Genomic DNA, 27406 nt, shown 5'->3' with positions numbered 1-27406 from the left:
TTTACTTTGACTCATAATTTCTTGATCAATGCTCCTATAACAAATTCTAGAAGAAAAAAGAAAGGTCTCCATATAAATGGTATAAAAGTAGTTTTTAATAAATGACAAAAAAAAAGAGTAGTTTTTAAGGGCTTTTTAGTAGTAAGCTTACCAATGAATGAGGCAAACTTTATTTGGAGTGCTATGTCAAATTTTGAGCTTCTAATGGATGAGGCAAACTCATGGTCAAATTTGATGCAAGGGAAAATCATAATATATTTGACCCAATATCAAATTAAAGCAAATTGAGAGTCTGAGACCCACTTACTATTCAACCAATAAAAAAAATCTAACATCTCCATTATTTCATCAATGCCAATAAGGCAGCTGATTAATTGACAAAAATTTGGTCAACGATCACAGGATTGCTAAATTATAAACGGAAACAATCTCTCTCTTTTTTTTTTTAGGAGGAATCCGGTTGTTTTAAGAATTAAGAACTACATGCAAATTTGATGTTTTATATATTAAATAGGAGGAGGATATTGGAAAATATATTAATCATAATTGTTTTCGACTAATACAGTAATACGTACAAAATAAATTATAAGTTTAAGGGAAATAAATGCTTTGTCTTGGCATTATTTGACTTTTAATATAAGTTATGCAATATCTCATCTATGGTTTATGATTTAATAGTAAAATTCAAAGATAGATAAAACTTTAAATTTGGAATACAATACTGAAATTAAAAAGTCTGAGTAATGTTAAGAAATACCAGTAGAGGAGTTATATAACTTATATACAAATTTAAGAGGTCAAAAGACACTAATGGTCTCTAGGGCCCCATGCACTTTTGTTTCCATAGTTTTTTTTTTTTTTCTTCATATTTGTCATTATAGTATCATTTCGTTAACACTTTTGGTTCGAACCATTATGGCTAGTAATAGGCGTGTCATGTTGAATTTGTGTCGTATCATTTTGTATTCGTTTTAAATACCAGTCAATTCTAACTTGATCCATTTAGTTAATTGTGTGGAGTGACTTAACTCTAACACAACCCGTTTATAATTGTGTTGTGTTCGAGTTGACCCATATATCTCGTGAACTAAAATTTAAACATAATTTCTTTTATTTTAAACCAAAATAGTTACTTATGCATTACCTTAAAAAAAACATATTTAATCATAATACTAACAAAACCATATACAAATAAGTCATATAATAGATATTAAAAAATGAGAAAAATTATTCATTTCCTTCATATAACACTAGTTAAACATGTAATGTAGCGTGTCATAATCATGGTAAACTGCTTGATACTAACCTGACCTGTTTATTATTTTTAGAACAATACTTGGGTCACCCCTTGGGGGTACCTCAAGGTCACCCCACCTCCACAAATTATGATTTCGACAATATCGGCACATAATCGGAACCGTTCAATTTTTAGATAACATATTAAAGATCATCTCTGCAAAAAATTAAATCAATCGAAAATCGTTTGGTTATATAACTGTTGTCAATTAAATAGAAAAAATCAACGGTTTGGTAAAAAAATCACTCTTTAATTGAAAACCATCTATTTTTTCTATTTAATTGACAACAGTTATATAACCAAACGATTTCCGATTGATTTGATTTTTTGCAAAGATGATCTTTAATATGTTATCTAAAAAGTGAATGGTTCCTATTATGCTCCGACATTGCCGAAATCATGATTTGAGGGGAGTGGGGTGACCTTGAGGTACCCCCAAAGAGTGACCCAAGTATTGTTCTTATTTTTATTTAGTGAGTCGTGTTATATTCGTGTTCATGTCAAGAATTGGCCAATCCAAACCCGCTAACTTCATATTGGGTTCGAGTCGTGCTATCGTATCGTTTCAAAATTTTCCACCCCTATGAATCGTCATCTACATTCATTATTCTAGTTTTTATGTTTTGAAATAAAATTATAAGTATACAAATGATAAAAAAAAAAAAAAAAAAAACCATAAGGACAAAAATGATAACAAAATGAAACTTTAAGGACACAAATGATAACAAAATGAAACTATAAAGAGAAAAATGGACAGAGTTGGGGCAAAATTGTCTTTTGGCTAATTTTAGAAATAAACTACCGTGACGAATTCGATGTCGTTTTTTTATCTGGGAAAGGAGGATTCAAACTCGGTACCTCTCCCCTGGACCTACAACTAGTATCGGTAGATGCCATTGACATATTAGAGGTCAATAAATAAATTCATATGAAAAAGGAAATAAGAACAAATATGAATAAATAAAATATTGTTACATTAGCTAACGAATAAAAAATTGTAAATTTAATAGTCCATCCGTATGGCTCAATATTTTTAATGATAAACAACTTAAATACATGAAAATTTAGTTGTCCCAATTACATTCGTACATGACAATATTTATATGAGTCACCCACTGAATTTCAAATATATATAGCATATAAACATGTCGAGTTTAGCTATTGAGGAACAAGTTTTGAGTACAGTGAGGACTTATTGCACTTAATGGTTGGATTAATACAATAAGTGAATGAGTTATTAATTTCAACACATACAAATTCAATCCAATGGTAATATTCTTAAAACCATGCATATCTTAAGATTTGATACTACCAAAAATTCATTTTGATCGGTCATCTACAAAAAATAAAGGGGCAAGATTTTCTCGGGTAATTGATTATTTATACCATATAAAGATTAATCTTTTTGGTGAGAATCTGCAATAATTAAAAAATTGATACTAAAAAGAAGGGTTTTTAGATGAACACCTCAACTACTATTGATAAACCCGAAGATAAAAGAGGTATTTCACTGAGATTCAACTAGCTTGAACAACAAGCTTCTCAAAAAAATAATGAAAAATTCAAACAAAATAACATATATATCTTCTTTTATTTTATTGGACCGGTGAGTCACTGAGTGTGTCTCATATTTCATGCACGAAGAGATGTTGATGAAGATAGGAAGCAGACGCTTGTGTTTCAAAAACCCTAAAGATTCTGTAACATCAAAAAACATTCCTTATATCACTCAAACACTTTCCTTCTCTCAACCCATTAAATCTTTTTCCTTAATGTCCATATAATCTTATTTCTTCGATTTTCTCTCTTCCTAAAATATAATAATTAAGATTATGATTTTGGGCCAATTTTAATTTGTATACCACCCCTTAAAACCCTACAAAACATTGTATATATTATGTTCCCCACAGAGCAAACTTGGGTGTTACTTACAATTCAAACACAACTCTAAACCCAATCAATCACTCTCTTAAAACCCTTCATCCCAATTCTCTCCATCCCCTTCTTTGGCTTCTCCTCCTCTTTTACTCCCCATAACACTCTCTCTGCTCTCTCTTACTATTTTGGATTGATCAGTTACACTAGCAATAATGGAGGGTGAGAGGGGAGGAGAGGATGGTCTTCATCAATGGTTTAATGCCGCGGCGGTGACAAACACAAATAACCACCCTGTTTTGATTCCTTCCTATTCTCGCGGTGACGCCGCTCTCTTGCCAGCGGAATACCACCAGCAGAACCGACCAGCAGCAGCCGCCGCGGCCACTTATTGGGACCCCACCTCGGGAAATCTTGTTTTCCAAGACCCCATGTTGCAAAACCATCTCTTTCACCAAAACCCCTCAGCTTCCTCCTCACAAACCAATGCCAATTATGATCATCATTTTTTGGCTGCGGGGAACAACAATCTCCAAAACGGCAGAAACAGTCAGTGTATTAGTACTGATTTTGCTGGTGATCAGAGCCCCCTTCAAAACCAAAATCAGCTTGTATCCGCTTTCAATAGGCTAAACATAGCTAACAATATTCCTTCCCATCAAGAATTTCAGACTAATTCTGAAGCAGTAGCCCTTGCTTCTGGTCCAACATCGAATCGGAGACCCAACAACTTCATCCCCAACTCTGCAATACTGGGTAACAATGGCTTCACTCAATACCCATCTTCTACTAATCAAGAGGAAGACTACAGTTATGAGAGGCTGAAAAACCAGTACATTTTGCTAATGGCGCAAATGGATCAGTACATGAGGCTTCATGGTGGTACTAATAACCAGAGTATTAATGCTCTGCCTCGTTCGAATTCCTCTGTTTCTGCTAACAATTATGGAGACCCGAATACTTGGTCCGCTGCCAATTTTATACCCAATCGGAGTGCCACTACTGCTCGGCCAACTGAATTCGGTTTTGGGTACCCATTAAGACCTTCTTCTTCTTCATCTTCGCTGCGCAATGGGCTTAGCAACAGCAGCAGCAGGGGATCATCAACAAGGTATGCAGCTAATGGCTCGATGCGACAGCGTTTGAGTCACTCATCCTCAATGGATGAAAGGGCCCAACAAGTGAATATGCCTGCTGCTTTGGGGGCCAAGGATTCAAGGTTCGCTAATGGGTCTGCACGACAGCTTCAGCTGAGTGCTTACTCTGTGTTGTTGGAGGAAGTGAGGGGCCAAGTGGCTCTGGTGGCCAAAGACCATGGTGGGTGTCGTCTTTTGCAGAAGAAGATCGAGGAGGGCAAGCCTGAGGAGATTCAGATGATTTTTTCAGAGGTTATGGAGGCCGATTTTCGTGACTTGATGGTGGATCAATTTGGGACCGAGTTTTTTCAGAAGCTTGTGGAGGCCACCAACAGAGAGGGATTGACCAAAATGCTTGAAATGGTGATGAGCGATGAGAAAAAGTTGAAGGATATATGCGTTGATCAAAACGGGTACAAATTGATGTTAATTGATCTTGTTTTAAATTTATTTGTTTATCTATTTTTTCAATTCCTTCTCAAAGAAAGGGGGAGTCAAACACTTGTTGTAAGTGCGGGATTGGTTGAGAATAATTTTGACCATTTTATTATTATTATTATTGTTGTTTGACAATTGTTTGATGATTTGTCGTAGGAGTCGAGCGATGCAGAAATTGCTAGAGCGGGTTGAAACAAGAGAGCAACAGTCATCTTTTATGAGACTTTTGAAGCGTATCACGATTCCCCTGAGCAAGACTCAGCCTGGTTTCTATGTCATTCAAGTTTGCTTGAAACATTTCGCTCCTGAATGCTCCAAGGTAATGAATTAATATTGTGTCATAGCACATTGTGTACCTTTTTTTATTATTGTTGTTTGACATTTGTTTGATGATTGTCATGTTATCGGTTTTAGAGTAAAAACTATTTGTAGCACTTGTGTCTATCTTTTTTATAATGTTTTGAGTCAAAAGGAAAAGGTAGCTAGTATTTCTCTTATAATACATTGTGTCTACCTCTCTGATAGTGATGAGAACGACTTTAAAGGTGAGACTCACCGTGTAAGTGGATCTCACTTCTACTAGGTATGCGGTTCTCTAATATTACTCATCCAATGAATCTAGTTATACCAAAACTGCCTTGCATTTGCTCAAATAGGTGCCTTTTATTTCTGTTGCTGATTTTTAGGGTGTAGAGCCAATTTTGAAAATCATCCTAAAGAGACACTGTAACTATAAGAAACATTTGCACGTTGGCACTACTTATGTTTTAAGCACTGTTATAGCAAATATATTAATGCTACTTTATGCCCAGCAGTTAACACAAACTACTTTCAATAAGCTTGTTTAATTTTACTTTCGAGATATGCTTAGCAATGAAATAATCATATATCTGTTCACTATTTTTATCATGTATGTATGTTGATTGACCGTGAATGCTTTAGTGCTAAATGGTTTATGTGCGGAGGATGAAGGCTTGCATCAAAAGGATCATATAATTAATCTTGGTGTTCTATTTGTTACTGTCGTCATCTTTTTCTTTAATTTTATTCTTAATGGTAGGTAAATAAAAAAGTACTGAAGGGGACTTTTATAAATCGTGCATGGCAGCAAGGCTAACCGGTTCTTAATTTAATAAGATATTGGCTTCGTGATACACATTGCAAGTGTATGCTATAACTTCCAGCTATTTCATTTGTCGAACAATGAATTTGAAAATTTTGGTATTCTTAGTTCTAATTATCTTCTAAACCAAGTGTACCTGATAGCCTGATAGTTAGTTCTATATCATAGTTTTGGTAACTGGTGAGAGCTTTGTTTTTCAGAAAAATTATAGAGGCAACTCTCTGCAGGGTTCACACATATCAAGATGCATGTGGATATTTGTACTTCCAGATTAAGAGATGGAAGAAGAGAGTCGTTAATCTAGTGTACAGGGACTGTATTGCTATAGAGAATATGTAGACTCGAGTGATGAATTCACAACAGTTTTTGTGGATATGTGGAGTCAAATGTGTACGAAAAAATGTTGTTCAAGGCTAGGCCTGTATTGTAGAAGGAATCCAATAGAAGAAAGTATGGTTCAAAAGTCCTTAGCATTGAATATCTTTGTTTAGGCTTAACCAAGTTCATTAGAGTAAAAGTAATATCGACCATATTAGTTGATCACATAATATGACACTTGATGTGTATTTATTATAGTCAATTTGTTAATTGACGCTTCAAACTCTCACATCATGACATCACATGGTTGTCTAATGTGGTACGAAGATGTGATTCCTTCCATTACTCGTACAGTGCGCTCAAGGTGAGGGTTGGCTCAAGGTGATATTTTTGTCCCTTTCTTTAAAATTCTAGTTGTTAATGGTGAGCCGACATGACTACAAAAATCACTGTGTATATAACTAGTCATCATTTATGTTGTGAAATGTTAGCCTTGGTATATTTGATCTCTCGGTACCTTGAGTGTAATGTAGAGGTTCCCAATTATAAATCTTCCATTGCAAATTCTTCTTCTTTTACAGGGTGTTGCGGATTTGGTAGTAGATAACTGCCTGTCTCTAGCAAAAGACAAATTTGGGTGTTGCTTACTGCAAACCAGTGTTCAACATGCTTATGCCGAAGCTAAGGAGCATCTTGTGGCTGACATAACTGAACATGCACGAGTCCTCGCAGATGATCCTTATGGGTTTGTCCTTTACCTCTACCTGTTTATTGGAGCGATAAAATTATTTGTACCACATTTATTAACTATATTGTCAATCATATCTCTTATAGAGATAGAGCACTGAGTCGCACTTCTATGAAAGATGCGACGCACATGTATCATTGCTCTAATAATTGCCCCAGGCAAAACAGATTTGATCATGTTTTGTTGAATGTTATTGGAGAGATGCTCAAGAAGGCCAATAGATTGTAGAGTTGTATAATCATATTTTCCTTTTAATTCCCTTTTGTACTTCTATTGCCATTTGGAATCATCTAAATGTGACAAAACATATGGTTAATTTTTAACAAAACTTCAAATAGTTCAAATCTATACTCCTATATGCATTTGCTATCAAAAAAATTTCTCCTCACACAGTCTGTGTTGTCAATCAAGACCATAAAATAAAATGGAGTATTGTTTTAATCTATAATGCGATATTGACAATCTAAAAATAAAACATGCTAACTACATTGCCATATGGTCATAAAACATCACTCTAATATTATTTTCTTTTTTAAAAAACTACCAGGAACTACGTTGTGCAGTACATAATTGGATTGAAGATACCGCGTGTGACAGCAGATATACTAGCACAACTTGGAGGGAGTTTCGTTAATCTTTCAATGAACAAGTATGGCAGCAATGTGGTGGAGAAAAGCTTGAAAGAGGCAGGAGAAGAGCATGTCAATAGGATTGTTAACGAGATTATTTCTAGTCCCCAATTTGTGACTCTTCTTCAAGATCCATATGGGAACTATGTTGCTCAGTCTGCTCTGGGAGTATCCAAGGTAACATCACATCACCCACAAGAATTCTTCTGCTGCATTATTTAAGGCAATTACCCATCAAACCCATTTAGAGAATTTCCCATTGTGATTATGTTATAGTTCAACAATAGTAGCAATTTGATATGTTGGGACATGGTCTCTTTCTTTGTTGTTGGATTGCCAATCTAGACCATTAATTAGGTGAATTCTTATTCTAATGTATGATTTCAAATCTATAGTATGATATCTGACAAGAGAACATTAGCCTAATATGTTACATCTAATTCTCAACCTTTTATTTGGCTTAAGAATTCTTGGGACCTCCTTTGTTGATTTTGGTTCCAATGCTTTAGGCATATATATTTTGGTTTTAAATTGACCATTACAAGTAATGCTAAATGGATCACATTTTTAACCTCGTAATAGAGGTGAGATCTATTTATCTAAATGGGTCTCACAGTCTCACCTCTATTAGAGACGTCATCCGTAAATATGTGCCAAATAGTTCTTTTGAAAATTTTTTTGCCAATATATCTTTGTCATTATGAAGTCCTGACCCTTTTCCATTCCTTTTGGCAAAGCAGGGAGCTGTTCATAATGCTCTTGTGCAACTCATTAGGAGTAATTACCCTTATCTACACAGCCATCTGTATGGGAAAAGGGTGCTGGACAAAACCAGAGGAAGCAGGCATCGTGCATAATAAGCATGTACAATATAATTGTAGCCAACACCCTCCTGATTTTGGGCATTTGTTATGCTGTATTTTGCTCTATGTTTAGACTAATATATTGGTAGCAACCTTCTTGTGGTTGATGGGTATCATTTATTAGGAGCAGACTTGTTGTTGTTGCTAGCTACTGCTACTCTAATGTTGGCTTGTAGGCTTGATTTTGTTTGTTGTCTGTAGTAGGGAAGTTAGCGTGCAGGAAAAGAATCTGCACTTTAATGGCATGTGTGATGAAGTGCTTAATGCACTACAAAAAGCCATTGAGTGGATGTTTTGTAGATTATGGGGGCTTCCCATTGTTGCTTGTTGAGTTGTTATAGTGTGAAATTGGGTTCGGATTTTCTAATAATATGATCTGTGTTGTTTTTTAAGATTTGAGTATATTTTTGTTGTATCTTGCGGTCATTTTTAAGGTTTGCTTTCAAAAATCACACATATATGGACAATTGTCAGCGATTAATGTATATAAAACTCATAAAGTCATTATGTGACTCATACGGCTATCGGTCGTTGATGTAAGTAGAACTCCCAATGTAACTCACACCACCAAACAGATTAATAATTGTGTGGGCAATTGTAGTTATTCATCTTTGTTCGTATGATGAATCATTTGGGCATAACGACAAGTCACACAAGGCTTAACAACATGTCGTTTGGGTCTAGGCCCAAAAGCTAAGCCCCTCCTAGGCATCGACTTCCTAGGCCCAAAGGCTAAGCCCTTCCCGGACTCTTAGCCCCTGACCTCCTAGGCTCCGGCCTCCTAAGCTCCGACCTCATAGGCTCCGGCCCTCTAGGTCCTGACCTCCTAGGTTCCGGCCTCCCAAGCTCAAGCCTCCTGGGCCCCGACCCGTGTCAACTCACTCGGATCCTCGAGACAGGTGACATGTGGCGCTCTTACAGTGCGAGTCATTACAAGGGACACGTGTCATCACCGGATTGGTTGACACTCTTCCAAAAGTACTATAAAAGAGGTACTTTCTTGTCACAAAAAAACAATTCAATCAATATTATATTATTCACTCACTCTGCTCACAGATTCTCTGAACACTGACTTGAGCGTCGGAGGAGCTTCGGCCGGTACCACACCGGTGCCCTTCCCGCTCACTTTTGTATACTTGCGCAGAGTGCATTGGATATTATTCTTTCTCCACTATTCACTAGTCGAACCTAGCTACCTGTTTCTACCCCACTTCGACGTGTCACCCACTCAGTGGTGGGTCAACGGGTCCACGTGGTTTGACTCGACGTTTACCATTTTTCAGCATCAACAATCTTAATATTTTGTTGCTCAAGAACTAGAACTTTCATACACAAGAAAATGAAAACAAATTTCCTTTTATACCTTATGATCAATTAATTCAAGTTCATTCAATATCCATTAGTGCTGCAGGGCTATAAACTGGTGAAAATTGATCCTGTACTCATCCGGTATTTACTTGATGTTAATCCGATAATGTATTACAAATCTAAAAATTAAGTAAAAACAAGACAAACAAAGGATCCAAATCCGTTGATGGGTGATAACATGCTGGGGCTATGAGGGGAAGGAGAAGTTGGGTTCAAAGATCAAATTCTTTCTCCATTTTTAACCATTAGTGATTAAAAGCAAAGAAAGTTGGGTTTATTTTCTTTCGGTTGATGAGTGATGATTTTGGCAAACAATACTTCCAAAAATGATTAGAAAAAGGATGAAAAATATTTTGAAATAATTTATTTTCAAAATATAACACTATGCCCCATCCCAACTGCTGTGAAACTTTAACAGAAATCAGAAGCCAAACACAACATTCCTAGAGAAACCACGAGATGAATACAAAAATTTCACCACCTGATTAGGGATTAACACTTTTCCAATTTCTCTCAACTGTTGTATTAATACAAGCATCGAAATTATTGTAATACCATCCAAGGGATGATCTCAAGGATATCATACAAACAGAGGCAACAATACATCTGAACTTTATATGAAGCATATTAGGCCATCCCACGGAGTCAGGTGAAGTTATGACTTCACAGATGACAAAGGATGAACAGCTCCACCTTCAATAACAACCATAACAGATAGCTACAGTTTTACTCTGAATCTGATGAGTCAGCCTTAGAGCTTTGCCGGACACTCCTGGTTTTAGACTTTGACTGGTTTAGAGATGATTCACCCTCATAAAAGATGACTTGAGATTTAGCCAACCTCTCCTCCAGTTCTTCTGTGCTGAAATCGTCTGTCCCACCAAGCTCATCAAATCCGACCTATTGTACAATAGGACATTGTGGCATTAAGAAAGCAAACTATCAATATCAATTCAGCGTATATTGTCCAAGTCATTCATATAACATACCACATAATCATCCACTTTGGCATTCTTAATGAGGGCAAGGGTCGGAAGAACAAGAATCTTGAGCTTCTCCGCTAAGAAAGGACTTTTCTCAGCATTGATCTTCGCGAAACGTGTCTCTATGTGTTGCTTCGCTAATATACTCAAGTGCTTGTCCATCACCTGTGAATGAACCATAAACATGTATTGTTTGTCCTGACTTTTAAGTTAACTTCATAAGTAATACATATAATTATTAAATTCAAGCACGGAAATTTACTAAATACTTAGAAGAGCTAGAACAGATTATTTAAAAGTCCCCATTGCTTCTAGGGGAAAACATAACAGGAATAAGCATTAACTCAAACAGTTACATGTTCAAGGTAACCATGCAAGCCAAGAAAAGATGAGAGATCAATCCATGAGATCACACATCAGAAACAGAACTATCAAAGTAGTTCATGTCATCCATAAGCATAGACATGGAAAATGCAGTGAAAGTAATAACTCATTTCAGAAAACACGCAATGCCAACAGTCTGGTGATTGAAATATCGCCATTCATTAAAAAGAATAAAGCCTTCACACTTTAATGCCCAGTACTTCTAACTCTCTTCAATAGCATCCATCTAGAAATAATTAGCACATCTTGATATCCAAAAACATCCACAAACTTCTGAACAATGCACATAGCTTTTACCTTCCAATTGAAATACCTCAAACAGAAAAGGCTTCCAAAGACAACTCAAGAAAACTATAAATTCCAGATTTCAAATTAGAGGGAAAAAAAAAGTTTGAAACTCACTTAACATATCTCTAAATTCAAAACTGGGTATCCTAAAAAGGGTTGTATCAATTTCCTACACTAAAATCATACCCCTCCCTCTCCATTTTCCAACACATTCATGCTTCAGGAGCTCCATCCCCTATTTGTATCAAACACATCAGGGTGCCCCAAAAAAGTAACACCCAATTTTACCCCATTATAAAGCAAAGTATCCTCATCACTCCTCTCACCCCCCCTAATCAAAATTCTAACAATGTTCCACATGCTAAGCTCTACACTAGAAACTCAGAAAACCCAACATTTCCAATAAAGCTACAATCTTTTGGGAGGAATTCAAACAATTACACCCAAATACTTCCAAAAACCGTAATTTAACATGAAGCTTCAATTTTTAAATAGTGGTAATAAAAATATTAATCCCATTATAAAGGAAAGTATACATCACTCCCACCACTCCCCCTAATTAAAATTATAACAATGTTCCATATGCTAAGCTTTACACTAGAAACTCAGAAACCCAACATTTTCTAAAAAGCTACGATCTTTTTGGCATAACTAATTCAAACATTTACACCCAAATACTCCCCAAAACCGTAATTCAAACATAAAGCTTTAATCTTTAAATAGTGGTAATAGAAATAAAAATGAAAATGAAACCTTGCAGGGCCAATTTTCGCGGTAAAAGTGGCAGACGACGCGGTCACTGGCCTTGACGGCGGCGAAGAATTCCTTCTCGGAGGGGATCTCGGTGTAGTCGCCGTGGCCGAGGGAGATCCAACGGCTGCGCTTCTCGGCCATCTTCTTCATCTGCTGCAGCCTCCGCTCTCTGAGCGCCTCCAGGTCGTCCATGTCCATTCGATCTAGAGCATGGATCTCCTCATCGAGCTTGTCCTCCACCGCCTTCGCAACTGTCAGCACTTGCTTCTCAATTATCTACAATCAAATCATATAAAGGTTAAATTTTTTGTATATACATGTGTAATATTATACACAATGAGAAAGAGCGCGAGTGAGGGTGTGAGAGAGAGACCTCTTGAACCGCTCTGTTCTCCATTGTTGAATTAAGTGAATTTGGCAGAAGCTTTGTTCTATTTTTAGGTGGAAATTTGCAGAAGCTTTCGTTCAAATGAAAATGAGATTGCAGAGAGAGAGAGAGAGAGAGAGAGAGAGAGGGCGGTCACTTTTGAGATTTCTTCTGTTCTGGACCTTTTGATTAGGGTCTGAAATTGAAATGGGCCTGTGGACGAGCCTGGTCGACCCATAAAGATAGTAGGTCTGTAGGTTGAATGGGCTTAAAACTTGTACATATACATTCGATTACATTGTTAAATGTAATATTGTAAACTTGCATTACTGTTAATTTTATATATTAAGTTAGAACTAATAGTACGATCATAACAATAGTGTTTTAAATAAGTTACAATTTATTAATTTTTTATTATTAAAATTTAATCACACAAACATGATCTTTATGAAAAAAATCATACAAACATGACTTTTTCTTTGACCCGCAATGTTGTGGTTATTATTATATGAAGGTTATTTTTAAGTAAGAACGGGATGATTGTTAACACATTTTAAGATGCATAGATGTATCTTAAAGTACCAACTATTGTGCACCCTTGATTTTATCATAACTATAATTAATGTTTCAACAATTTTAGGCTTACATAGAAGTAAGATATTGGGAGAAACTAATATCAGGTATGATTTTATGTTGTGGTTATTATTATATGAAGGCTGTTTTTAATTAAAAATGGGATGGTTGTTAACAATAGAGGTGAGTTTTTGCTAGTATTGTTATTTTTTTTTTTTTTGCTACAATTTATTTATTGTTATAGGGTGAGTTTCTAGAATAGGGGGTGTTGGCATTTTCTGAAAATGAGTTCATTCATTTGCAGGGATGGATCTCTTACCAAGTTCATTTATTGGTGTTTGCATTCATGCCTAATTTTGGTATTGTGGCAGATGACAACGTTACCAACTTTAGGCATGAGAGTGATTTTGCTGAGATGATTGTGCAGACAATGAACATTATTTTATGGTGAAACAACAATTCTAATTTTATAATTACATTTTATATATAAAAAAAAAAAAATTGAATGAGAAATAGAGATTGTTAGTCTATTAATCATGTCTAACTTTGGTATTTTGGCAAATGGCCACGATACAATGCTCATTGTTTTTTTGGGGAAAATACAATCCATATAATGTTCTTTTTACATTTTTTAATTAAGATTTTTGAATGAGAAAGTGTTACCTTATTATTCCTAACTCATCAAATCACCCTCCACCAAAATCGTTTTTCATTAATTTTAAAGATCAAGGTGCAAAGTAAAAAAGACCCAAACTTAGAGGTTAGAAAGTATAACTGTATAAGTAATTAACTAAAAATTTCTCAATAGTTTGTTGTTATTTCATTTGTTGCATGACATTCAAGTAATTCAACACAGGATTGAAGAAATTGGGATGGGTAAAAGTCATTTTTACGAAAGTTATGGGCTGCAAGCCAGCAAGCCTGCAAGGATAGGTCATGCATGGTCCAAGTACTAAAATCCACAGGCTTCACTTAGTTGCTCTGAGATTTGTAGTTTTAACAAGTGGAATGGAAGTGACTTCCTATAAAAACAAACATAATATGCTGAAAAGCAAACTACGTGTTTAATGAAAACAACATTAATTTATGGACAAATTACACGCAAGTACCTTAATTAACTATCCTTGTTTACTTGATTACTCTAATAAAAAAAGTTACTCAGAGATACATCAATTATTGATTTTGCACACACAAGTACCTTCGTCAACTTTTTCGTCTGAAGACCGTTAACTGCCTACGTAGCGCGCTGACATGGTTTTAAAAAAAGGTCCATTGACTTTAGGTACCAAATTACAATGTTTTTTCATTTCAACTACTAAAACATTTATGTCATTTCACTTTAGGTATTAAATTTTAGTTTAGGTACCAGCTTTAAAAAATATGGTTATATCGAATTGTGACTGTCTAACAATCATAACTTTTTTATTGATTTGTTGTTTTTTCAATATTTGCAAGGCTTACACTTTAATGTTTAGTCTTTGGGTTATAGGACTTCATCCCCCAAACCTAAATCAAAATTATGAAACCCTTAAAAATTTTGATTTTTTATAATTTTAAATAGTCACAACTGTGACTGTTCGACAGTCACAACTGTATAACAAACTGATTTGTGACCTAATTCAAAATGTTTTACTCTAGGTTAGTACCTAAACTAAAAAAAATTAGTGTCTTACTGCTTTACTAAAAAACTATTGATATTTGGTATTTAATCATAATTTTCTATTTAAAAAAATGCCACGTGGATAAAAAAATAATAAAAAATTAAATAAACTGTAAAAAACTAAAATAATGATTAAGAAAACTAAAATAAAAAATAAAAAACCCAATAATTAAATTAATAAAAAAAAGAGCTGAGAAGAACCCAGCAACCTCACATCCCCGATCCTTCCTCCTTCCGCCTCCCCCCGTCGGCCACCCAACCCACCCACCTCCCTCCCCCTCTACGGCCACCAGCTCCACCCCTCCCCTTCCCTTCCCTTCCCTACCACCTTCACTGTAGATCGTGTCGGCCACCTAACTAGCATCGAGCCCTCTTCCCTCTTCTTCTTCTTATTCTGCAAACACCTCTAGCCATGGCTGCAAATCGAAGGGACCAGATTGAAGTTCGAGAACTGAATCTAGCCCCGCCCCTCCCCTCCCCGCCCAGCCAAGCCCCTTCACCAAGCCCCAGCCTCGCCTTGCCCAAAAGACCTAGAAGAAGAAGATCAAGAAGATGCACTTTCTCTTTGTGATCTCCCATTTCACAATGACACTGACCAACAACAAACCCAACCTCTCCTTCTGACCCATCAGACTTTTTCGAATTCTCCACAGACCCAAATGGGTATTCACTCATTGACACCGTTCTTTTCTACGAAAAATTCATCCCTTACGGAGAACCCATTTCCATTCTGACCCGAAAGCCTCAAATCACGACCCATTTTGCTCCATATCCAAATCTTTGAGATTTTCACACACCTTCAATTCTCACCAGCTCGTTCCGACTCTCTCCGGTTGCCATTGAGCAATTCGCGGAAGCACAAGGCGTTGATGAGGGGGTGCAGCAGTAGGGTGGGGAGGGTGAGCAGAAAGCATAGAGGAAGAGAGAGAAAAAAAGGAATGGAGGGAGAGATTAAGAGAAAGGGGGTGGGTCGGTAGCATGGTGGCTGGGGTCGGCGGCAAGGTGGTTGGCATTTTTAAAAAAATATGTGAGTGTGCCACGTAGGCAATTAACGGCAAGCCTGATGGAAAAGTTGATGGAGGTACCTGTGTGTGCAAAATCAATAATTAAGATACCTCTGAATAATTTTTTTTATTGAAGTACTCAAATGAACAAAAATGGTTAGTTGAGATACCTGCGTGTAATTTATCCTTAATTTATTTTTGTTTTGGTCAATAACTACCATAAATTGCCTGTTGCACTTGCACAGTTCAATGACACAGGTAATTTACGAGTCCCAAAAGATTCCCTACCTACCCATCACCCAGTCACTATAGCATTGATGTCCAACAAATGCTAGTATACCTACTACACACATGTTTAGCTTTATCAAATTTGTTCATTACATTTTGGTGTCTGTTCATCAAATTCTATTCACCAAATTCAATTTGGTATACCAACAAATCACTCATCCAATTCATGTATACCACATCATTGCATTAAGAAACCAACAATTTTATAAGACAATGCCACTGTACTCCACTTCATTAGATAAAAAACCAACCATTTTGTAAGACAGTGCCATGTAATAAATTTGGGAAGAATATTAAGAAGAAAGTTAAGCTGGGTTGCATAACATTATCAAAAACAAATTATTGTTCATTTTAAGCAAGTGATCCAACGGGCATTAATGACCATGATGGCACACAAATCAGACCCATCAATACAAAAAGCTAGGATCAACAACCAACTCTTGCTAATTAGCTGAACTAATCTCACTTATTAACATTATTGTATCATCTTTTACAACACCAGAAGACCAACCACACACAAATTAACTCTCTCATTCTAAATTTTTAATTGACTGCTAGTAGTAGTAGTAGTAGGTAGAGTAGACAATGGAAGATGCATGTAGATGAATGGTGATGATTTGATGGAGTTGCATGTGTTGTGTTGTGTGAGCCTAGGGGCACTTGGGCTTGCCCTTGTTGTTCCTCTTGTCTCTGTAGCAAGGGCACTCATGCTTGTTCCCATAAGTCCCAGAAGGCACACACTTGCACTCCTCGCAGCATATCCCACAGTACCTAATGCATCGATCCAACACTCCTGCCTTTGCACACCTCTCTGAGCACTTGTTGCTGCAAAAGCCTTCACAAATATATATATGCACCCCATTAGTGTTGATCACCACCAATAATCTTAATTAAGAAAACAAGACAAAAGGTAATTAACTAAAAGTACTCAATTAGCTTACTTGAGGTGGCTGCCATGGCTGGGTCCATCAAAGAGGAGCTAAGAAGAAAACAGAGAATAAGAAGTGGAAAGTAGAGCTTCATCTTCTGCTAGCTTTTGCTTTGTGAAGTGTGAATGGTTGAGAAGTGTACTTGAGTGAGCTTGAGGCAATGTGGAGGGTTGTGGGAACTCAACCGGGTATTAATAGTGACACAAGTAGAGTTGGGAACCTAGGATGCCCTCTTTGTCAATGACATACCAAATACTCTTTTCTTTTCTTTTCTTTTTTTACAAAGAAAAAAATAAATTATAATATATTGGTAAAATTTATTTTTTATAAGTTAAATAAACAATAAATATTACTTTGGCCCAATCTCTTGGTCGCATTGCTAGTCCCCAACAAGTAGAAATTTTGGCGTTAATTCACGGGCTTCGTTTGATTCGGACTAATGGTTTATCTTCTATTTTGTTGGAATTGGATGCTCAAGCAGTGATATCTCGGCTTCGGTGCATTAAGCAGCTTTGATGTGAGTTACTAGATTCAAACTGTGCTTATATTTCTAAAATGGTTAATGGGGCTGCTCACTCTCTTGCTTGTTTTGTCTTTCTCACTGAGGGTGGATTTACTTGGGAGTACTTGGGAGAGAGAGGCTCCCCCTTGGCTTATTTCCCAATTAGTTTTTCATTCAATAAAGTTTACTCAATCAAAAAATAATAATAATAATAATAATAAATATTATATTTATTTAATTTAAACTTCGGTGCAAATTATCAACACATCTTCAATTTATAATGATTAATGTCCTACATTTCACCCTGTTTTCCCTTCTTCCTTTTTCTCTTTTTCAAATTTGGTGTCTTTTTCCAAAGTTCAATGTATAATACATATAGAACAATGTAGTACGTGTGCAGCTGTGGTGGATAATAAATAGTAATAAATGTTGGCAAAGTGCACAGCTGGCCTGGTGGAGCTACTGGCACATTTGCTTAGTCGGTGAGACATTGTCACTGTGTCAGTGAGTGACTCTATCCACGCGGTTTCTGCAGATGTGAGGGTTGCCAGTGGCTTCATCGTTTTGGCATTATGTGAGAACTGAGAAGTGGCATTATGCACAAGTGTCGAGTGTGTAACTACAAATATTATTACTTATTTGGAGGAGCTGCATGCCTGGATCCCCATGGAAAATGTACCAATTTACTATTAGGTTCCTGCATAAGAAGATTTTTACAATCTGCCCACCACAAGTTTGACTGTCCTACAATATAAGGGAGAGTAACTCCAGATTCACCATGCCTAAAAACTACAGTGAAACAAGATAAAATGCCCAGAAACCTCTCCTGAAGAATGAGTTGTAGACATCCATTTTACCTCAATACCAGAGGTCCAAAACATAGCAGATATAGAGAAGACAAAAAATAAATAAAGAATGCCCTCCTTTGTGAGGGCTTATAGTTTCAGCGACTGAGAACATTCAACCTCACGCCCGAGGCCAGAGTTCGAATCTCCCTTTGGCCTCCATTGTAACCAAAGAAAGAAAAGCCCTCCTTTCCAAATGTATTGCAAGGATCTTGCAGATTACTCAAGCTGTGGAAGCCCAAGTCAGACTGATGGAATAGAATATCAGGACTGTAGTGTTTGTGTCTGATTCATAATGGAAATCTGATGCTTTCTGTAAAATTCTCATTGATTGAAATAGCTCTGCTACAAATGGTTTATTTATACAATCAGAACCAACAGAAATTCCCGCCACTTTGCAACTGACCACTAACAACCTTCCTAACAATTCAACTACTAACTACCCTCCAATCCATTAGCCAGCTGACGTTAGCACATTACATGGCAAATGAACTGTATCTTACACACAAGTTGTGGCCATCTGCAAAGATGAAAAGAGCATTGATCTCTACCATCTATTGAAGCTTATCCAACACGATGGTTAAATTTAACCCAAATCGGGTCAGTAAGTGGGTCCAAATTCATTATAGCATTGACAGACCAGCACTGGTTGGTAGTTTGGTACTGAAGCTTGTCCTGCTGTGAGGATCCGAAATCCATTTGCGCATAAGCATTGCATGTCCTTCTCAACATTGTATCATTTGCAAGAGAAAGCAAATGAAGAGAGGTGGGACAAAATGTAATGACCTTGGACCTACTACCTACTGACACAATTTGGGTTAAATTTAACCCATGCATACCTCAGCTGATGGTTCTCATCCAACAGCTGATAGAGATTTTCATTTTAAGCATTTTGCAGACAATTGCCCAAGATAAGGGTTGTAGACATGCAGACATGTATATATACATATGTTTGAACTAAGGTACATACATCAACCTCCCTTACTATTGGTTGAGCAAGGCTGCTGATCAAGTTGTTCCTTGGCATAGTCACTAGATGTTAGCATATTGACCTGCAATATTGCACTAGGAAACTTAAGTGTCTCACATAATGACATTATTCAACATATATACAAATGTATAAGTCCTACCTTGACAATTTCCGACCTCGAGCTTGGACGCATATGGGCTGCCAAGATACTCATGTTGAATTCCTGGGTGCAAGGACATTTATAGGAAAATATATATTTTAATTAATAATGGAGACCCATGGAACCACAGGAATACTTGGACAAATAAGATTAAACTATGTACATCCTGCATACTGCTAGAGGGTTCTTTTAACGTGAGCAAGAAATGTGACAGTTGTGCTTATTTATAAGTTTCCGATTTATCACTGTGGCATGATTTGAAAAGGCAACCAAGATTACAAAAGCTGACCCTATATAGAATTCTTCAATAATTTATATTACCCAAATATGTTCTAGATACAAAAGGGACATGCTAGAATTTATGAAACCATTTATGTTTAAAAGTAAAATAAACTTACTAAAAATATTACTAGTTAGTGAAAACTAAATACATCAGTTATAGAACCATGATTTTTCTTTTTCTTTCGTTTTTTTTTTTTTTTGGGGGGGGTAGTAGAATGAAACTCACTCTGAAAGGATCGCCCCTCAAAGATTGCACAAACATAGAACCCCTAGATCCTCCTCCTCCCTGCACAAGAACAACACATTGTCTCATTATTGTCTTCAAAATAACTAGTGCATTCACAATTAGTAGATGAACAGCCTACGTTTTCATCCATTTCCATACCTCTCAGGGATTTTGTTCCTTTTTCCCTTTCAGGAATCTCAAGTTAAGGCACCACCTTTTGTTATATTTTTGGTTTCTTTCATCTCCTACTTTCCTATATATCTTCTTTTAGTATCTAAACAAACTTCACCCAAATCAAAGTGAAGCTCCCGAACAAAGTAGAGTCTACACACAGAAAGAAAGTAATCCTATTCCACTAGGTAGCATGCTAAGCATATATCTGAGTATGAAACCATGTTTCATGGTACTTTAAAGTATGCATAAAACATGTAAATTGGAGAGCTGTACCTCCAAAGATATATCCCTCAGACGCCTCCCTGTTTGAGCACAACATATGCGGACAACATGTTCATCACAACTCCCACTGATGATATAATCCCTTCCATTCATGTAATAGGATCGAGTGTAATTCTGAGAGCTTCCTGTAGAGGCTATCTCAAAATTCAAGTGAAGTCTCCCATCAACTGCCAGAAGTTGTCTAACCTGTCATCATCAACAAGTTCATCTCAAAGTATACTAAATGTCTGGAAGACAATAAGTAAATCTTTACCATGTACCATAACAAAATATCACTGCACAAGATATACCAAAAAGCAAGAAAAATAAATAAATCTTGAAGGACCCTATCTACAGACTACACCAACCTCATTCCTACCAAAATATTTATTCTTCTTACATAAAAACATAATGCTGCAAACAGTTATTGCCTCCTACACATCCAACCATCTACAACTTGCCAGATGGAGCGCTAAAACCTATGGTAGCCATCGTTACATAAGAGGTCATATTGGGCTAAATCAGGAGTGAAATCCTAACCTTGAGCACATCAGGACTGTGTTCCATTATGTACCACAAAACTCAGCTGATGTCCTTTTGGAATAAAAATCTTAAAGAAAAAATAATAAAGAGAAACAACTAAAACTAATAGCTTTATAGGAAAAGAAAAATGCTTCAGTTCTAACCCTTGCACTTTTTATTTTCCACCTTTTTCTTCCCCTGAGAGCATCGATGGTTACCCATCCAACCAAGTTTGGTTCTTAATCAGGTATCTAACATCACGTCTAGACCAATACCAATGGTCATTTAGGGTAACTTTGGGACTTTAAAATATTTCATATAGCCCCATTGCCCCATAAAATGTTGAATTTTCGAGAACATGGGAATCCATTGACAACCCGATTTCATACAATAATATAAACTAATGCAGAAATTACCTCATTGTCAACAGCTGACACAAGAAGATAGTGATCATCTGGAGAAAAACAAACCATCACATTACCCCTATAGCTTGAAGAGGTATAGCAAGGCCATATTGGTTTCTGTCTCAGATCCCACATCTTGACATCCTGATCAAATGAAGAAGTGGCGAAAACAGATGGGGAATGGTTTGCAAACTTTACTACATTAATATGCTCTCGATGCATATCAGTAAACACTTGTAACCGTCTTCCACTACTAATGTCATACAAAGCAACATCTCTTGAGTATCCACTAGCAAGAAATAGTTCATCCGTCATGTTAACATGAACAGATGTCAATTGGTCAAACTCGTCAAAGGTGACAGAACCGGAACTACTGTCTATGCCTGCTACCCTTGATCGCATATGCTGGATATCATACAATTTCAATGAACCATTATCTGAACCAGCTATTAGCTGATATTCAAATGAAAGGGAAAAACAAAAAAGAACAAAGCAGAATTAGAAGTTGCCGGATAAAGAGAGATATAGATGTCTAATCTTCACAAATTGATATAGTAATATGACAATAACAACTATTTTGACAATCAAAAGAAATATGTCCCTACATTTCAACCAAAACATATCTTTAGTTATAGAAATTCATTTAGAAATTACACCCATAAACATATCATATCATGATGACTCAGATGCTACATAACCCCTTCAGTTGCCAATGCATGCTGTTACCAGCCATGGAATGCATGTAACCGTATTTTGAACAAATTTCTGCTCAATAGAGGTGCATATAAGGAGAACAACAGATGATCAAAGAACTACAATAATGCAGCATATAAGGAACAACAATTGCAGAACTCTCCTGTAAATGACTGGAATCTTGAAGGTCACTACATTCGATGCGGTAATCACATACCTTGGAGGGATACTTCTTGAGCCAACAGAGTCCCAGCACACTGTTCATTGCTCCCAGTGATGGGATATAACTGACAATTTTCCCATTTTCATGGTTGACTACAACTACTTCACCATCTAATGTTCCAAAGACCATTAGGCTAGAATCAGATGGATGATACTCAAACTGTCTAGGACGAAAGCTCCTACTTTCACCTCCCAAGCGACTGCCTGAAACAGATAGCGGATGCAAGGAAGGCCAAGCAGAAGAACCCATTTTGGCAGCACAAAGAGACCTAGTATAAAAGTATTGTGATTTTCCATAGAGATTTAATGGTTTTTTCCCAGGTCTCTGCACATGAGTTTGGCTTGCTCTCATTTCACGCTTTTGCAACATACTAACAACACTCTCTTTATGCTTTCTCCGATACGGAAGACGCTCAAAATATTCTGAAAATGTAATACTAGCCCTTTCGCGATCAATCTTTCCAATAGGCAAGTTATCTAAAATTCTCAAACGAGGCAATGAGGCTATCATGTACTCTCTATAATGCTTCTCAAAACATATTGGTGAAGCATGACAAGAAATATATTTCAGTGTAACGTCTCCAATATGCTTTGTGATAGGACCCGCTAAGGGCTCCTCTTCACTTTGATTCTGCATGTTATCAAAGGAAGCCTGCCAAACAAAGTAGGAATTTAACTATCAAGAATAAAAGGGAAGATCAGATGACAATGATGGTTACATAGTTACAACATTATCCAATATTAGAATAATTATATATATAGCCGATATGTTAGACAACCATCGGACCTCAAAAGCTTAAGCACTTAAGGAATGGGCTAACAATGTATATCAAGCTAACAACCTCCCTAACATGCAGCCTCATCCTGCACATGGGCTTACACCTTACAAATCAAGAAAGAGGTAAGGGAATAAAAATCGGAGGTTTCAAATCCAACCCATCCTACAAACAAAACTCTTATACCATGTTAGACAACCATTAGAAATTTAGACCCCTACCCCTTAAGTTGTTGGAGAATGAGCCAACAATGTATATCAAGCCAACATTATAACTATGTAGAATTGTAATTGTATTATGATTATTTACTAGGACATCAAACCAATTACTAAGATTCGGAAAGGATGTAGCTGGCTGCTAAAAAATTATAATGCTGTTGTGATGATGATGATCATTATAATAAATATTATTTTTAGAAAAAACATTTACATCTAATCACTTCAAAAGAAAATTTACAAAAATCCTACAATTTATACTTTTTATGCAATTATATTAATCAGTTACTACGATTTCTGCATGAAAAAATAATTATCTCCAGTCATAAATCTGCTTATAACTAACACCAGTCAAGACATAATCTAATGACAAAGTTCATGTTATTACCTCATTATGTGAAGTAATCTGTCCATTCCACCCTGAAAAAACATTTGATAATAGCTCCGCAGAACCATGCTCTTGCAGGGGACTTGAAAAGTCTAGTTCACTATCATCTGATGAATCCTCAGCCATGCTTTGTACATCATCATTTATAACTACATTATTAAGCATAAACATATTCCTAAGCACCTCCTCTGTGCTTGAGTTCTGATATGTTAGTTCCCCAATATTCATGGATGACCCTCCACCATAATGAACACTGTTTGGCTGATTGGAATCAGTCTTGTCATCTGACTTCCCACTAGGTGATGCAGAATAAGGCCCAACGCCATTGCAGCACGACCAATTCTGAAACCGAAGTTCAACCAAAGAAGGGAGTTTAGAAATTGCAGCAACAGTTGTCCAGAGATTTAACACTCTTGTCTCACAGAGAGAGAGACACATTAGATTGGGCATGCAAGTGAAACAGTCCTCCTGAAAACTAGTGAGTGAAGTACTAAAGTCAAGGTTAAGGGTGCGCATCTGCATGAACTCCCCCATCATGTTGAGCTTCCGGAAATGTGAAGACCTCAAGGTTAAAACTTGGCATGTCAAACCTCTCTGAGAAAGATCCCTAAGGATAAAGCTCTAATTAGTGTAACAAGTCATTTACACATGTAAATCATCTTGATTTAGAAATATACATCCATCTATACAATATTTCTCTAAGCAACTAAACAATAGACATGACTCTACACAATTCAACACACAGAAGGCAATAACAAATGTAATTGCAATGATAACAAATTCAATATAAAGGAATATCAAGAAACAGAAGGAAGAAGAAAAACCAGGTCCAAAACAATTATATTTTGACATTTCATTGAAGAACTTCAATAATCTGATTCTAGTTTTATCATCAATGAACATGCGTGAAAGTCAATTCCACATGCCTGTGATCTTCCTAGTCTTTCCAGTTTTGATCAAGAAGACATCACCAATGGAACTGATCAAACTCAATAACCGCTAGATTATACAAATGACAGATAGCTGCTAGTCACCTACTAACTGGCTAATATGTAGTGCATGCAACCAAGTTAAGATGTTAATAAGATGGGAGAAGAGGAAAAAAAATATATGTAAAATTAAATAATAAATAAATAATCCCTCCTCATCATTGCCTCTCTAAGCCCTCTTATTCAACTATTACTATGGCAGTGAGTGTATAAAGTATATATAATGTAACAAATTTAGAATAAGACCAGTAAAACAAACACCAGTCTATACCGCAAGAAATCTTTTCCAAATGACAAATCTTGGAGATCAACAACTCGAAGCTTTTGATTGATAGCGCGCATCAACAACAAAGCATAATTTCCATTCAAAGCATGCAATGATTCATTGCGTATGTCAACCGCTTCAATTTCAGAAGCATCAAGTTCCATAAATAAATCAAGAAGTGGAGGGAAATCAGTATCCTTAAGGTGGTCCAGTGAAATCTCCAAGCTACATAGCTCATGGCAAGACTTTTTAACCTCTGCCTGAATAATAAAAAGAAAGTAAACCATCAGATCAAGAATACTACTATAACATAACTATCATAGTTTACTAAAACCTTAAAGTTTCCACTGTAAATGCAGGAAAACTTCACAATAGTATGAATTTCCATTTTTATCATATCTACTGAGAAAGCGACAGAGTGGCTGACTTGGCTAGTTATGGCGCTTAGCACAATATTCTAGGCGGAATTCTATTCCGAATTTTGCTGCAGAGTTCTATGCACAGTCATGTTCGGGATGCCAAGTTACGTATTCTCTTGACCATTTTTTGGCTTTTTTGCTTTTTGATTTGGAGTTTCCTATATCGCCAGTTTCACTAGATTTGTGTCCTTCCACTTATTGTACTTCTTTTTAATAACAATACAACACTATAATCGATCACATCAATCTCTTAGAGTTGTGATTTTTTAACAATATTAGTCATGTGACGGATTGACAGGCTAAATATTTTGACAATCATAACTCATAATGTTTCGAACCACGCTCATTTTAAACATGCATGCTCATTGGCAGCCCGGCCTGTTATACACATCTAATTATACAGGTATTCATTTTAACGAAGAAAGAAGTTCCTAATTCTATAAAGTAACTAGTTTCAGACAGCTTCTTATCAAATGATTTAAAAGAAAAAAAAACCTTTAAAAAATGAAGAAATTCAATCATTCATCATTAAAAAGAACAGAGAATAATAGTCATCACTGACCTTGAAGAGCACAGAGAGAATTGCTGTATTAGGTAGGACATAGTGCCTCCTGCAAGAATTTATATACCTACAGCCAAAATAATAACAATTAATAAAATAAAAAGATCAAATATTTACTAAGCAAAATATGGACATTAAAAATAACAATGACAACATAAACAATAATTTCCAACTTAACAATAGATAAAACTACTAAACTCAAAGACGAACAATAGATTAAATACTTATCAAGCAAAATTTCATAATATATTTGACAACGAAATGAAAACGTAGAAAGAAGAGAAGTGAATGAAAAGGTGCTGACCTCTCTTCCAAGGTTGGGATGTCGATTGCCATGGTGACTGAGCTTCTTCGCAATTATCGACCATAAAAGGAGTTTCTGATCGTTGATCAAATGTTTGGTCTGATGATGATTATGTAATGTACAGGTGGGCGTTTCAGAGAGTGATGTGGTGGGTGTTGAGGAATTGGACAGCAAATGGCAAATGAGAAGAAGAAGAAGAAGAAGAACTATTATGGGCTTTGTTCAGCTTTTTCATAACAAGGACCACCTGCTTTGTTGATATGCTAAGCCCACCTGCTTTGTGGATATACTATGGGCTATGGCCCATAGCTCTTAATCTAAACCCCATTATAGGGCTCATCCCAACAAGAATTGGATTTGCATCGGATTCGAATATAAGGCCCACATGCTATTGGATTCGCGTTGTATTAAAAAAAAATATATATTATGAAGTGGGGATTCAATTACAAGTTTGATCCGTTTATTATATCATAATTCTCATGTTGATCCACAAATAGTACCAAATGAGTTCACAAATTAATTGAAGTTTACTACCTTAGTTTATTCCGTCAAAATACTCTAAACGGACGTCAATTTTGGTCACATGAGAAGCATGTGGGGAGCACATGAAAGTGTAGAAGGGAGTGGAGGGGACATGAAATCCCCGATTTTTCCCTCCATGTGCACTCCACACGACAAAACTTAACACCCGTTTGGGGTATTTTGATGAAATGGACTAAGGTGATAAACTTCATTTATTCGTGATCATTTGGCACTTTAAAAAATGCATGAACCAACACGAAAATTATGAAATAATAAGTTGACCAACTATATAATTATCTCTTAGAAATATTTCTAAATTAATAGCTAGTTGATTTTTAAAAACGCCTTAAAAAGCAAAACTTTAATGAAAATCTACGGGCCTAGTCACGATTCACGAAAGCCTTTACAGCCCCACTTCCCTATTGTTTTCTAACTTCTAATTAAAAGGCCCAATGACCTTGACCTCGAAGGCCAATGTACTTTATTTGTATGAGAACTCCCCCACAAATACTTACTTCATTAGATGTATGGACCCTCTTTGTAGGCCCATCATGAAATAATTTAAAGCTCATAGTTTAGGGAGAAATCGCTTTTGCCTTTTTTGTTTTATATAATTTTTGCATGCTTCTACTTTTGCAACAAGTTTACGAAAATGCTTAGTCTTACCAAGCTCCTCGTTGA

General features: G+C 36.3%; 4 protein-coding genes across 7 annotated transcripts; 1 reads left to right on the top strand and 3 right to left on the bottom strand.

The window, feature by feature from the left end:
• Positions 1-3387: 3387 nt before the first annotated feature.
• On the top strand, positions 3388-8546 carry LOC147276637 (uncharacterized). The gene is made up of 5 exons (XM_086255539.1): positions 3388-4721; positions 4903-5065; positions 6769-6932; positions 7483-7741; positions 8305-8546. The coding sequence occupies exons 1-5, from the start codon at positions 3388-3390 to the stop codon at positions 8419-8421; spliced, it is 2037 nt and encodes a 678-aa protein (XP_086111665.1). The 3' UTR covers positions 8422-8546.
• Positions 8547-10255: 1709 nt separating this feature from the next.
• Positions 10256-12713, bottom strand: LOC147276636 (thioredoxin domain-containing protein 9 homolog). The gene is made up of 4 exons (XM_086254726.1): positions 12577-12713; positions 12204-12479; positions 10785-10943; positions 10256-10695 (listed from the first exon to the last, which is right to left on the bottom strand). Exons 1-4 carry the CDS (start codon positions 12598-12600, stop codon positions 10522-10524), a joined length of 633 nt encoding a protein of 210 aa, XP_086110852.1. The 5' UTR covers positions 12601-12713; the 3' UTR covers positions 10256-10521.
• A 3808-nt stretch (positions 12714-16521) lies between these two features.
• Positions 16522-17176, bottom strand: LOC147276635 (peamaclein-like). The gene is made up of 2 exons (XM_086254728.1): positions 17037-17176; positions 16522-16930 (listed from the first exon to the last, which is right to left on the bottom strand). Exons 1-2 carry the CDS (start codon positions 17116-17118, stop codon positions 16746-16748), a joined length of 267 nt encoding a protein of 88 aa, XP_086110854.1. The 5' UTR covers positions 17119-17176; the 3' UTR covers positions 16522-16745.
• A 1105-nt stretch (positions 17177-18281) lies between these two features.
• Positions 18282-26361, bottom strand: LOC147276634 (transducin family protein / WD-40 repeat family protein). 4 transcript variants are annotated; one of them, XM_086255126.1, is made up of 11 exons: positions 26204-26361; positions 25900-25966; positions 24925-25178; positions 23665-24271; positions 22281-22937; positions 21383-21823; positions 20457-20651; positions 20010-20069; positions 19502-19564; positions 19357-19423; positions 18283-18891 (listed from the first exon to the last, which is right to left on the bottom strand). In XM_086255126.1, the coding sequence occupies exons 1-11, from the start codon at positions 26233-26235 to the stop codon at positions 18848-18850; spliced, it is 2487 nt and encodes an 828-aa protein (XP_086111252.1). In that variant the 5' UTR covers positions 26236-26361; the 3' UTR covers positions 18283-18847. The 4 variants fall into 4 exon arrangements, with proteins under 4 accessions (XP_086111255.1, XP_086111252.1, XP_086111254.1 ...); XM_086255128.1 differs by having other exon boundaries at positions 18284-18891; positions 19342-19423; XM_086255127.1 differs by having other exon boundaries at positions 18284-19423.
• Between the last annotated feature and the right edge of the window lie 1045 nt (positions 26362-27406).

Source organism: Dryas octopetala, chromosome 8, assembly GCF_963921425.1.
Source record: "Dryas octopetala chromosome 8, drDryOcto1.1, whole genome shotgun sequence".
Lineage (NCBI taxonomy): Eukaryota > Viridiplantae > Streptophyta > Magnoliopsida > Rosales > Rosaceae > Dryas > Dryas octopetala.
The sequence above is the reverse complement of the archived record's forward strand: the minus strand, read 5'-3'. Positions and strand labels throughout refer to the sequence as shown.

Coding starts and splice junctions, on each gene's coding strand:
- LOC147276637 (XM_086255539.1), top strand. CDS start 3,388: ATGGAGGGTGAGAGGGGAGGAGAGGATGGTCTTCATCAATGGTTTAAT. Junction 4,722..4,902: donor ATATGCGTTGATCAAAACGG/GTACAAATTGAT, acceptor GATTTGTCGTAG/GAGTCGAGCGATGCAGAAAT. Junction 5,066..6,768: donor TCGCTCCTGAATGCTCCAAG/GTAATGAATTAA, acceptor CTTCTTTTACAG/GGTGTTGCGGATTTGGTAGT.
- LOC147276634 (XM_086255126.1), bottom strand. CDS start 26,235: ATGGCAATCGACATCCCAACCTTGGAAGAGAG. Junction 24,272..24,924: donor TTTGGAAAAGATTTCTTGCG/GTATAGACTGGT, acceptor CTTTATCCTTAG/GGATCTTTCTCAGAGAGGTT. Junction 20,652..21,382: donor TGTCAGCTGTTGACAATGAG/GTAATTTCTGCA, acceptor TGATGATGACAG/GTTAGACAACTTCTGGCAGT.
- LOC147276635 (XM_086254728.1), bottom strand. CDS start 17,118: ATGAAGCTCTACTTTCCACTTCTTATTCTCTGTTTTCTTCTTAGCTCC. Junction 16,931..17,036: donor AGCCATGGCAGCCACCTCAA/GTAAGCTAATTG, acceptor ATATTTGTGAAG/GCTTTTGCAGCAACAAGTGC.
- LOC147276636 (XM_086254726.1), bottom strand. CDS start 12,600: ATGGAGAACAGAGCGGTTCAAGAG. Junction 12,480..12,576: donor AGAACAGAGCGGTTCAAGAG/GTCTCTCTCTCA, acceptor ATTTGATTGTAG/ATAATTGAGAAGCAAGTGCT. Junction 10,696..10,784: donor CCAAAGTGGATGATTATGTG/GTATGTTATATG, acceptor ATTGTACAATAG/GTCGGATTTGATGAGCTTGG.